This window comes from Podarcis gaigeae (genome assembly GCF_964106915.1).
Source record: "Podarcis gaigeae genome assembly, chromosome: 11".
In the NCBI taxonomy this organism is placed as follows: domain Eukaryota; kingdom Metazoa; phylum Chordata; class Lepidosauria; order Squamata; family Lacertidae; genus Podarcis; species Podarcis gaigeae.
Window position 1 is genome coordinate 39,040,997 of NC_139687.1, and position 13,616 is coordinate 39,054,612.

A 13,616-nucleotide genomic window follows, 5' to 3' on the forward strand; every position below is an offset into this window, starting at 1 on the left:
GTTCCTTTTTAATCCCCATGTCCTTGCACAGGGAGGCATGAAAGGAGCTATGTGTATTCAGTTGCCTTCATGGAGTGTGTCTACAGCTGTTTTGTAGCTTCAGGAAATATTTTTTTCTGCTTCACATCTGTCTAGCACCTGGTGCAGATACTTAAACCAGGTGCTGTGCTCTGATTTTGAACTCTGTTGTCTTCTCAGACCTAAAAGCTTTGTCCAGAATTTCAAATTAATAGCTTGGTCCTGTAGCCTGCCGTAAGACATTCTTAAGTGTGTTTTAAGAATAAATCCCTCCTGGTGCATAGGTAAATTGAATCCCCTAAGGGTCTGTCTATGTATAGTGAGCTACAGAAGCTCCATGTTGCCACTGCATCCTTAACCTTTCAAGCACCAACAGGTTCTGAGTAACTGTCAGTTTTACATACCCAACTTTTTTAGCCCAGGTCAATTGGAGTATGTAGGAGCCATGATACAGGCAAGGGGAACCACATGGTGAGGACTCCCATGATTATGATGCAGGTACCAGGGAAACATGGGACGCGGGTGGCGCTGTGGCTTAAATCACAGAGCCTAGGACTTGCCGATCAGAAGGTCGGCCGTTCGAATCCCCATGGTGGGATGAGCTCCCGTTGCTCGGTCCCTGCTCCTGCCAACCTAGCAATTCAAAAGCACGTCAAAGTGCAAGTAGATAAATAGATACCACTCTGGCGGGGAGGTAAACGGCGTTTCCGTGCGCTGCTCTGGTTCGCCAGAAGCGGCTTAGTTATGCTGGCCACATGACCTGGAAGCTGTACGCTGGCTCCCTTGGCTAATAAAGCGAGATGAGTGCCCAGAGTTGGTCACGACTGGACCTAATGGTCAGGGGTCCCTTTACCTTTACCAGGGAGACGGAGGAGTAAGCATTAGGACCTTTTGCAAGCTTCATTCTCAGTAGGAGTGCAGGTCATCTTCTGTGCCACACTGGTCGGTCAGATGCAATGTTAAATGGGTGTTACATTGTTCATCTCAATAACTTGATGTTGGAAAGGTGGGGGTTTGCCCATGACTTGATGCTGTTCAGCCTGATGCCAGAGAACAGACTGCTTCCTTCTAGAACGGAATCACAACCATGGCAAGCATAGATTTTGCCTGGCTCTGGTGGCTAGGAGTGCCCTTTTCAGCTCTGGCTGCTACTGCATCCATAGGACAGAGATTACCTGACCACAGTACTCCATACGCTTTCAACTTCCAAATTTGATTACTGCAATGTGCTTTACATGGGGTTGACCTTGTAGATGACTTGGAAACTTCAATTCGCTGGGGCTCTTTTTAGAGCCCATATAACCCTTGTTTTAAAACAGATGCACTGGTTGCCAGTTCATTTCCAGACCCACTTGAAAGTGCTCATCTTAGTGTTCAAAACCGTAAATGACTCAGGCTCCAAATATCTGAAAGATCACCTCCTTCCCTACCGACTCTCTCAGGTGCTAGAATCAGCAGAAGGGACTCTATTGGTACTTCCTTTACCCTCAGAGGCTCACAAAGTGGTGATGTTGGCCTGGGAGAGGACATTCTCTGAAACAGTCCCTAAGTTGTGGAACTCCTTCCCTCCGTTCCTTCATTATAGTTTTTTGCACAAGACAGGATAAGGTAATTCGAAGCTTTTGCTTCTACTTTTAAACTAACTAGATTTCCCTGTTAGATCCAGATTTGGGGGACAGTTTGATCCTGGCTTGCTTGAGGCAGCTTGATCCAGGGAAGTTCTTGGAAAAGGACATATTTGGATAGAATGCACAAGGACATGTAATGCTAAGGGGGAGGATGAGCATAAAATATTGGGAAAAAAGTGTTGATGGAAGTTGGAGGGAGAGGGATAGCTGAGGAAAAAACACTGAAGGAGACCTCAGAAAAGATAAAGGAGAGAAGTAAGTTAATAGCTGTAAGATTTCAGAAGGGTGGAAAATGGACACAAAGCAACAGACTGAAGGACATGTTCCTCTAGTAATAATTAACTAACCATGTGCCACATAAATAATAGTAGTTTGGGGTGGGTCATATGTGGGTTTTGTTTTGTTTCGCAATTATTAATTAATTTGTTGACAGTTTTTAATTTGTAAAATAAGTATCAGCCATATTCCTTAGGAATATTTTCCAATGTTCATCCATTGATAATAACTGAGTGCATTACTTTCAATCATTCTAAAAATGTCAAAGATACTACTCTGGAATTCAGAGTTAAAAAGTCAAACAATTCTATTTGGTTACAATGAAAGTACAATTTAGGTGTATTCTAACTTTGTCTTTTAATAGACTGGAAAGAATGTGATTGTAACCTTCACCTAGCAGAAATTACAATTGGTCAAGTAATTTCCACCTTCTTTACCGGAGCTTGTTTTGTTTGTTTTCATTCTGTTCCAGTCTGTTGTAAGAGATCAGTGTCAGTAGCAGTTATGTAGATTAAAAACTTATTCAAAGATAAAATATCAAGACTGTCTTCCTCATTTCTTACCCATATCCCCCTTGACTTAAACTACTGAGTGCCAATTTAAATGATATGAACATATAATGTTCCTTAAATACTCCAAACTTAGATCTCGGTGAATTTGAAAACTCTCTGTGTGTGGAATCTGTAAGTGGAACAGCCACAGATAATACTGCTGTATATGCTGCTGCTCTATGGACCTCAGACATACGTTAGGCATATTGAATTTATGAATTGCTTCCCTCAACAAAAAGGCCCAAAGCAATTTACAATAATAATAAAATACAGTAATAAAAATGCACAAACACATTAAAAACACATTCAGAGTAAAAACATACAATCATTGGTGCTGTCCAAATGCCCGGGAAAACAAAAGCATATATGCCTGGAGTTGAAATGATGACAAAGTTGGCGCCAGTCAGGCCTCCCTGGAGAGAACATTCCAGAGATGAGGAGGTACATAGCCATTCTAATCAGTAGAGTTCTCAGTTGAATTAAGGGATCACAGAAGGCTAGTGGGGAACAGAGTTTCTATGGGGTAAGACTCATTTCTACACCATGCAGGGCTTTATGGATTGAAATGATTGAACAGAAAAGAGTTCAAAGCTGGTGTAAACCCTGGAGTGCTGGTGTTAATCTGGTTCCGTGTAACACATCCCTATCAAGTTAATGTTAATCTTAATTTAGGTTACTTCGCTCATAGAATACATTCACTTCAGTGCCAAAAGTATCCCTTTTTGGTTCTTGTTTTGTAGCAGTATTTTTTCAGGGCACATACGGTATTTTTCACCCCATTGGGGCACCGCCCCATAGGACGCACCTAGGTTTTTTTGGGGGGGAAATAAATTTTTAAAAAAATATTTCCCCCGCGGGCGCGGGGGAAGCCCGAGCTTCCCCAGCCCCCAGAACAGCCTGCTATCCGCAAGCCTAGGGAGCCCGGCGCGAAGTCGCACCGGTCTCCCCAGGCTTGCGGAGAGGTGCACGAAGCCCAGGCGCGCTCTTCAGCGCGTCCCAGGCTTCGGAATGCAGGCAGCTCCGTGCAGCTGTCGGGAGCCCAGCGCGGAGCTGGGCGAAGCCCGGGGCTGCAGGCAGCTCCGCACAGCCGTTGGGAGCCCGTCGCGACTTCACGCCGGGCTCTGGAGGGCTGCATGGAGCTGGACGAAGCCCGGGGCTGCAGGCAGCTCTGCGCAGCAGTCCAGGCTTCAGCGAAAGCCTGCATTCGCCCCATAGGATGCACACACATTTCCCCTTCATTTTTGGAGGGGGAAAAGTGCATCCTATGGGGCGAAAAATACGGTAATCCCCTCGGAGAGTATGTTAATGTTTTTTTCCAGATAATAGTCATCAGGGAGGAATACCTTTAAGGCTGCAGCAGGTCAATTCCTCCGTAGTGTTAACAAATTAATCCTGCACTAGTGCACATCCCGAGTAGTATTGAAGAACATTTATAGTATTTGTACATACTGTGTTCCATTTTAAAACGTTTTAGAAGCAGATGTATGTGGTGAGAACTTAATTTCCGAAAACTGATAAGCAGAAGTTTTTATAGTTTAGTAAATACAGCTAACATTTCTTTCTCTGCAGTTGGTGCATTGAGTTTTTTGTTTTCATAAAAATTCCTAAAAATATACCACTCGGGGGCTTTGTAGCTAAAAATGTTTCTCGTATGTTTTATGAACCCACTAAACTTAAACAGATCTCTTTAGAAAAATAATGTGGACACATTTTGCTTTCTGCAACCTCAAGAATGTTAAAATAGAAAGGCTTGCTTGAATTCCCTCTCCTGGCTCATATTACTAGGTGGTCCCAAGTTACCAGAAGTAAAATTTATAAATCTAACCCCTAGTCTAGACATTTTCCAGCAGTGACTGCAGTTCAAAAAATATTAATGTCTAGCCGGCAAAGTGAAATTCCCCCCAGTGATTTTGCAATGACTAGAAAGTTAACCTTTTGCCAACTGCTGCTTCAATGCATGGAGATTATTAAAAAGAATCCAGGCATTTATAACTAGGGCTTTTAAGATTGAAACACCTTGGCATGACCCTTTGTGTCTCCTTTTGTTTGTTCAGGCTTGGCCTCTGTTGCTGGAATGTGTGAGCCTGAAAGGAGCTGTAGCATTAATGAAGATATTGGCTTAGGTTCTGCTTTTACCATTGCACATGAAATTGGTCACAAGTGAGTACATTTTTAAATCTTTATAAATCTTAATTTAATGACCTTTATCTGTGACTTTATTCTCTCATCTGTTCTGCTTGCTACGTACATAAAATTATCCTAATGATTCACTTTATTTTACTTTTTGTCTTTCACTAACAATATGACCTTAAAAGATTTATTGCTTCAGCGCATAAATACTTGAGATATGCCAGTTGGCTATTGCAATGCTGTCTATGAGGACTGCTCTGGAATATGGTGTGGAAGGTGCAACTGGTGCAGAATGTGGCAACCAGAATGATGTCTGGTATGGTTCAAAGGACTTTTGAGTAGATATGGGTGGGATTACACTATGTAGGCTATATCTGGCTGGTTCATACTCAAGAGTAGGCACACTGAAGTCAATGGAAGTTTTAAATATCCTCCCCATGTACTCAGAGGAGGAAGCATGCAAATCTGAGGCTCTTGCCTTCTCATTTATTATTATATGTATGAATTCAACCTCCATATTTTATTTGTTGGAAGCTTATTCTTGGAGTAAGTCCTAGTAAACAACGGTCATTTTATCTACCTACCTAGTATTAGCTAGTATCTGGCTCATTTGGGCTGCTCCCACATGAGTAGCTCTTAGTGCTGCCGAATCATTGCTCTTCTGCTATAAGCCAAAAGCAGAATTGGAATCAACTTTCCACACTATTGGTAGTATACTGCTTCTGCTATGTTAAGGTTACCAGATTTTTTTCAATGAATCCGGGCACACTTTTCAACTTCCTACTAAATAGATGGATTTTGTCAGGGGACTGATTTGTAAATCTGGGGACTGCCCCCGGGAAACGAGGACGTCTGGTAACCTTATGCTGTGTTCCATCCACATCAGTGGGTGTGTCATAGGTGCTCTGGGTGGGGCCATTTGAAGCTCAGCACTCATGCATTATGTAACCTTGTTGGTGGGCTGTTTAATTATTTTGTTTTTTGAAATAAATCTTTTAATTGGCTTCTCCAACTTTTGATTGGCTTTTCCAACTGTACTTTTTAAAATGAAAGAGGTACAGCAGTATCTATGCTACAGCACCGTAATGCTATAATGCTCATCTCTTTTTTAAAAAAAAAATATATGATGGTCTAAGTGCTCTGAAACAGTTATATGCAGAGGCACATAATTGTGGCAGTAACCTGGTCTTGAGGAGTTTGTGCCTTTGTGTGTTAGTAACAAGACCTTGAACATAGCCTGGTAGCTAATCAGCAGCCTATTCAGTTCCCTCAGCGCAGATGTAATATGTACATGTCCAGATGCTCCATTCAGCAAGCTGACTGCAGCATACTGCACCAGCTACAACTTCCAAACATGCGTGAAGGGAAGTCCCACATAGAACACATTTCAGTAGCCTAGTTGTGAGGTTGCTAATGCATGAATCATAGTGTCTAAGACGTCATTGTCCGGGCAGGGTTGTAGTTGATATACCAACCTACTTTGTTAATAGGTGCTGTTTGCCGAGGAAGTTACCTAGGTTCCAGTAACAAAGAATGGTCCAAACTGTGTACTTATTCCTTTAGAGGGAGTGGAACCTTGTCCAGAATTGGTAAATTCACCAATTTCCAGACTGTAAACTACTCGCCCACAGAGTCTTATCAGCATTCAGCGTCATTTTGTGATTCAACCCACCACTGCATCCAGGCGGCAGTTCAGAACAGATACAGTCTCTTCTGATGCACATGTAACAGAGAAATTGAACTGAATGTCAGTATGTTGACGACCCCATTCCCCAAATCTAATGAATGCTTCCCATGATTTCATATACAACATTGAGGAGAAAATTGTGTCCTCCAGCACCCCACAGCAGAACTGCTAGGGGGCAGACACATAACATCCCAACACTATATTTGAACCCAGCCATATAAGTAGGAATGGAATCACAGTAACACAGTGCAACCAATTTGCAACTCACGCAAAGAGTCCAGGAAAATACCAGGAAAGCCAACAGTATTGAAAGTCACTGAGAAATCAAGAAAGAGGAATAGAGTTGCACTCCATCTGTCCCGTGCCCAAAGGAAGGTGCCCATCAGGGTGACCAAAGCTAATTCTGTTCAAAACTCAGACTTGAACCTAGACTGGAAAGGGTCAAGAGCAGTAGTTTCCTCCAACAGTGCTTGCAGCGTGCCGTCACTCTCCCGAGCACCTTACCTCAAAATAAGAGTAATATGTGATCAGGTAATAGTTGTTGAGTACCTCATGGTCCAAGGAAGTGTGTGGTTTTTTTAAGGAGTGGATACACTACTGCCTCTTCCAAGGCATTAGGTACCATTCCCTCATGCAAAATGGGTCAACTGCTTCCTGGAACGACCCCAGACCCCGATAACTTGAATAAGCTATTGTGAGCAGGAGTAGAGAGAGCATATTGTGGGCTGAACCACCACAGGCACCTTGTGTACATCCTCAGACCTCAACTGCAACTGATTTCTACAAGATCAGGGAAGATCCTTTGTCACGTACTTCACCTTTCTTTGGAATAATGGCAGCATTCACCTCAGCACTGAGGCAAGTAATTTTATCCTCAAAGTGCCTGGCAAACTTATCATAGCAGGCCTCTATAGTTCCAAAACTCAATTCCCTGGAACAGATGTCAGCTCTCACAACATGGAACAGCTCTGTTAACCAGCTACTCCAAGATGCACCATCTTCACTGGCACATAGTAGTCATAACTATGCACTTTAGGAAATATCGTGTCAGTTTCACATTGAGTCTAACACCACTTCCATTTTAGCCCCCGAAAACAGGCATTTTCCATCAGTGCTCATGCACTCTAGAATGCCTGTTCCTCTAGCCCTTGTCCAGCTCATTTGATTGCTCAGAGCTCCCTGGAAAACTCAGGAGCAATCTTGTCAACAGTCCTATGCATCTTGCCATTCCATAGCACAACAAAGGCCTTTGACAGATTGCCAGCTCTGGCTCCTGGAAATTTTCCCAAAGCATTGAGGAATCCTTCAAGCTTCTTTAAGTCTCTGAGGATGGACCATTCTGAAGTATCCTCCAACCTTGTAGGGAGAAACTGGCACTGTAAGACCAAACTTAGCATATGATCTGACCACAACAATAGGGTTTCTTCAACACCCTCCACCCAATATGCAGACCAGCCCTTTCACTCTGAAATGAAGACCAAATCAAGAATATATCCTGCTCTATCAAATCAAATTTTATTAAACGGTCACAGACCAGATTAACTCGTACAGCTAGTCAGCGAAGCATAACACCGGGAAAAACAAAGGACAATTTCAATACAGATTAGGCCATAACAGCAATTTAAAATTAGACAGCATAAATAAAATTGTCCTGCTCTATGTTTTGGGCCAGTTACAACTTGAGTTAGCCCAGTTATTATCATGGAGGTCATAAATGCCCAAGCTGGCCCAGTCAAGTTAGCCTCAGCATGCTTATTGAAGTTCCTCAGAACCAGTGTCCTCTGTTTCTCAAACACTGCACTCAATACCACCTCCACCAGCTTGGAAAGATATGCTTTGGGGCAGCAGCCCCAATCTGTCCCACTGGCCCAGTGTAAGGTATAGCCCACCCAACAATGGTGAAGTTTCCTAGTGAGTGAGATGGAAATTATGTTTCCAGTGACAATGGGTTGTCTGGGGGCTGGCTGGCTTATTTATTTACCTACCTCCTTAAGTTTTTCTAAGTTTGTAAACCTTGTAATTCCCTCAAGCATGCTGAGCACCATTTTCACTTCATATCTGTTGTTGTTTTATTAGCATGTATTTCATATAGTAGTTTGTGTTGCCAACTATTTCTTTCATAATGAGTAACATTACTTTTTCTGCTGCAGACAAACAGAAGGTTGGCATCTGCACATTCTGTTGGATGGTTGTGTTTTCCCCTTTTTGTTGCTTCTCAACTTTCTCTACTTCTTTATTGAATAAGTTAAGAATTCTGATAGTGTTTATGAACAGTAGGTGTGTACTGCTTAAGTAAATATATACATTTTTAAAGCCTTCACCTTTAATATAGTTCAGTACTGATGATTTTATTAATGACGGGGTTGGTTCATGCTGGACTGATTTTTTTAAAAAAGTATCTTGGATGGGGAATATCTGATAAATTAGAGGAATTTAGTAGCTCCCGGCGCTGTGGGTAAAACCTCAGCACCTAGGACTTGCCGATCGTCAGGTCGGCGGTTCGAATCCCCACGGCGGGGTGGGCTCCCGTTGCTCGGTCCCAGCGCCTGCCAACCTAGCAGTTCGGAAGCACCCCCAGGTGCAAGTAGATAAATAGGGACCGCTTACTAGCAGGAAGGTAAACGGTGTTTCCGTGTGCTGCGCTGGCTCGCCAGATGCAGCTTGTCACGCTGGCCACGTGACCCGGAAGTGTCTGCGGACAACACTGGCCCCCGGCCTCTTAAGTGAGATGGGCGCACAACCCTAGAGTCGGACACGAATGGCCCGTACGGGCAGGGGTACCTTTACCTTTTACACAGGAGGAAATAGATTTTTTGGATCAGTTGGTCACTTTCTGAACATGAGTGAAATCTCTTACTGCAGAATAAATGAGGGAATACTTTCATTAGGACCATTTAACATTCACATTGTAGTTTGATCATCAGTTGCATCCCTGCCAAAAAAGGTATTACCTCAGCTGTTCTGTGATTCTTTTCATTTGAACCAATACAGTTATCAAGACTTTAACATATTTAATGTTTCCCTAAAGTAGATGGTTCTGTCATATACACTTTTACCAAATCCTTCCACATATGGTTCCTCTCAGTCTGCCCTTCCAGTTTTCCTGCCTGACATTTATACTTTAACTTTGCCAGCCACTTAAATGAGCAAGTCATCTAATGAGCATTTTATCCTTGCGATTCTGCGGTTTTGTGGTACTGATTCCCTCCCCTAAAAAAAACAAAACCATGAGAAGGAAGAATCTCAAATAAAACTTGAAGCTCAAGTTTATCTTCATTAAAGATATATATTCTTTAATATTTTTTCTGAGGGAAAATGTATTCTAAGTGTTAAAACCCAGTTGTTGTGCTGAACTCAGTGACAGGGCAGATGCTAGCAGGGCCAGTAAAGAATATGAAAGACACACGAAGAGCACAGGAAGCTAAGGTGGTCCATAGAAGAAAAACCTTAAACCTATAATTCACCAATACCCTTATTGGGACCAACCAAAATGTCTCAAATAGTGAGCAAGATTTAGAGTTCTTCAAAACTAGATGTGGTCTAGATGTTAACTAAAACAAGAGCTGGGGAAAGGGAGAAAAAGTAGGCGTGATGTTAAAGCCATCAAGTTGTCTGCTGCAGAAGTCTTGAGATAGAAATATTTGGCTATTTTCTTGCTGACTTAACAGCCACTTTACCACGGACAGCCAGCATCAGATTTCAGGGAGTCCTTAGCATAGTGCCACAAATAAAGCCCTAACATCCCCCCTGCAATGCAGCCAATACTGTGCAGTATTTTTCTGTTGCTGCCACCACAGCAGTAACACAATTCATTGACTTTCAATATCAAATCCTAATCCTTATGGTGGCATATAAATATTAAAATTATTATTATTCACAATGATCAAATGCCATGTTTAAGAGGTTTAATAGAATGAGATATAAAGGATTAGAAGTAGAAATTCCTCTATTGCTTAAACTGTTGTGGCCCTGCTGAATGGAACTGAAACCACTGTAGTGGTTTGTAAAGTTCACACTGAGAGTTTATATATCTAATATGTCATTCTGAATTACTATCTGAGTTAATAACATGGAAGCTTCTTATTGTTTTCCTTTTATTAATCATGGGGACTACTAGTGACGATTTTATATTGCTTGAATCTTATTGGGTGTACCCACATTTTGAGGCTACTAAATGTAGCAAAATACTTAGAATGAACCAAAGTAAAGTAATTAGAAGTCCTATTATGAAAGAAATATAGCAATAGCAATACTGTGTTATGTTTGTGTAAGGCCTCTAACCTAAACATCTATGCCAGCCATTTTTAGACAACATATATAGCCCATTGTTTAATTCCTGTTCACTGAGTATATTAAGTATATATAAGTATATTAAGTATGTGAAAATATTATGTTAAAGTTCTGTTCCATATAAAAATAATGGACTCTTCCCCCTTCCTCTTCCTATTCTTTTGGACAGTTTTGGTATGAACCATGATGGAATTGGAAATTCTTGTGGGACCAAAGGTCATGAAGCCGCAAAACTTATGGCAGCTCACATTACAGCAAACACCAACCCCTTCTCATGGTCAGCCTGCAGCAGGGATTATATCACCAGTTTTTTAGAGTAAGTAGTCTCTGAAGAGAGATAATAAGATTCTTGAAAAACTTCACACTCCACCATACCCTGCTGAGGTGAATGTACAACGATAAAGAAAATATTTACCCATGAGACCTAATCCATAAATGTTGGCTAATAGCAGTGAGTTTACCATTTACTGCTGTATATCTCTTCCAACAAAGAGATGGTTATCATTGTCATATTTGACAGTGCTGATTAGGGAGAAGAAATGGGAACAAAGGAGAAAGAAGGAGTGCCTTGATACAGTGGTCCAGCTTCACCCAAGTTATTGACTCAGTCAAAGCCAACAGTGCTGCAATCTAACAGCACAATCCCAACCATGTTTTCTTCCAAGTAAGTCTTATTGAATCCAGTGGAACTTACTCCACAAAAAGGTGTTTCAGGGTGAGGCATTGGCTGCTAGGTTCAAAGCACCAGGGATTCCCCAAGGGATTTGTTCCTTGGGCCCCTTAGCTATTCCAACCTGACATGGCAAAAATATAAAAGTACCCAATCTACCCCAGAGCTCCCAGCGTAGAGGAGAATTTGCTACTCTGCATTTCCCTGGCCCCTTGTTAGGCTTACTATCTAAATAATTAGAATACAACACTATTGATACAATCCTAATGACTGTTTGCAAACGTGGTGTAATAATGATGTAGGAGATTGGTGTCTACTCAAATTTTATATTAATTTACAAATAAATACTGGAATTGAGTAATTAGTCTCATAGTCGATAAGATCTTTAAAGGCTTGTTACATCTATCACTATACCAAATAATATTGACAGATGTAATATATTCTATGAATAGTCAGATTAAATGTAACTCCTCATAGCTCCTAATTTTATTTTTAATTACAATTTGTATAGTACTACCGGATAAAAAATATGATAACTTTATTCCGAAATCGAGATAAAGGGAAGTCGATGAGTGTTTGTCAATGTAAGTTGAGTTGTCTATGTTTTTATGTATTACATGTTTCGTTTTTTTTTCTTTTCTTTTTTCCTTTTTTCTTGGCTGTGTAAGTATGTTTGTGATATGTATGTATGTTAAAAAGCAATAAAAAATATTTAAAAAACAATTTGTATAGTACTTTTAATCTGTGAAATATTTTAACAATTTTTATTGTGCTAATACTTGTGGTAACCCTATGAAGTTGATCCCTGGCAGAGAGGCAGCAATTTCTCTAAGATGACATAATGAGTTCATATTAGAGGTGGGGCTTGAGCCCATCTTTTTCAAGCCACCTCTGTTGCAGAAATTGGAGCACCATGTGTACACCTCAACTTGGAGGCACTGGCAATCACAAATGATGGTTCCAAACCACTAGCTGGCTTAGCTGCAAATCTAGTAGTGGACCTAAATGTTTCCCAAGTGAATATGGTAGGGACATCTCATAAATGAGCCAGCCTTCAGTTATCTAATCACTGTTTTCATGTATGTGTTCCTCTGTGTTGATCTAGGATGCAGATGTGTTTGATTAATTTGCAAGTATTTTTTGGCTATTTTTGCAAAAAAAAAAGTTACTCTAGATCAGGATTGGCTTAACCTGTGGCCCACCAGATGTTTGAAGACTGAAAGGCCCATCTTCCCTGGCCATAGGTCATGCTGATGGGTGTTGGATTCTGACAACATCTGGAGAGACATAGGTTGGCCACCCCTGGTCTGTATTTACTACTTCCATAACTCCCACTAAAATTATAACCTAGGAAAACACTGGCACTAATGTTAGATTATTTGAATGGCTAATTTTGTTGAGTAGTTTCCATTTATGACTGATTTATTTTGCATATGATATATAGTTTGGAAACTACAGTAAGCATATTTGCAGTCATAATGTTGTAAAATGATTATTTGGGGTTTGGTAGCTATTCAGAGCATCCCATAGTTTTGAGCTTTGGCCACTAGATTTTCAAGTACAGGTGCCTGGATAAGGTGTTTCTTTTTGAAATGATGCCTCTTTAGTTTGGGTCTTGATTGAAATGACTAGTTATCTGAGGCAGTAATTGTTAGGTATAAAGACTATTAGATTCTGTTTATATGTATGGATAGGTAGCCGTGTTGGTCTGCCATAGTCAAAACAAAAAAAATTCCTTCCAGTAGCACCTTAAAGACCAACTAAGTCAGTTCTTGGTATAAGCTTTCGTGTGCATGCACACTTCTTCAGATACACAGATATCTGAAGAAGTGTGCATGCACACGAAAGCTCATACCAAGAACTGACTTAGTTGGTCTTTAAGGTGCTACTGGAAGGAATTTTTTTTGTTTTGTTTATATATATGTTACTCTTTTGGTGTTGACGGCTGACCTTTTTGGCTTAAAATGCTCTGTAAAATTGAAGTCAGTAAAACAACTCCATATTGTCAGAACTAATCATAAACCATAGTTTAGCATTATGTGAACAAGCCAGAATGAGCATTGGTCATGTAAACACCTCCCCTCTAATAATACATGTGTAAATGCAAGCTTAAAAAGCATCTGTTCTGTTTTGTGCATACTGTTGACTATACAGAAACTAGTAAATATAATTATAGCTCAGCCTTTGCATGTCTATTCAAAAGTAAGTCCTAATGTGTTCAGTGGAGCTTTCTCCCCCTCTCAGCATGTTTATATTTATAACCTTATTAAGTGCAACGTATAATTTCAAAGGAAGTCTTATTTTTCTTTTAAATGCATTCAAGCAGATCTGTGACTCCAATTATTCTATTAATTCATTCTAAGTTT

The 13,616-nt window shown here is 40.8% G+C and overlaps 1 protein-coding gene across 1 annotated transcript in view; it reads left to right on the forward strand.

Annotated features, from left to right (window-relative positions):
* Window positions 1-13,616, forward strand: part of ADAMTS6 (ADAM metallopeptidase with thrombospondin type 1 motif 6) — a 116,622-nt gene that overhangs the window by 45,031 nt on the left and 57,975 nt on the right. Inside the window, exons 9-10 of the mRNA XM_083703791.1 lie at window positions 4,528-4,633; window positions 10,750-10,896. Of these exons, the coding sequence (XP_083559917.1) occupies window positions 4,528-4,633; window positions 10,750-10,896 (253 nt within the window). The remainder of the gene's footprint in view (window positions 1-4,527; window positions 4,634-10,749; window positions 10,897-13,616) is intronic.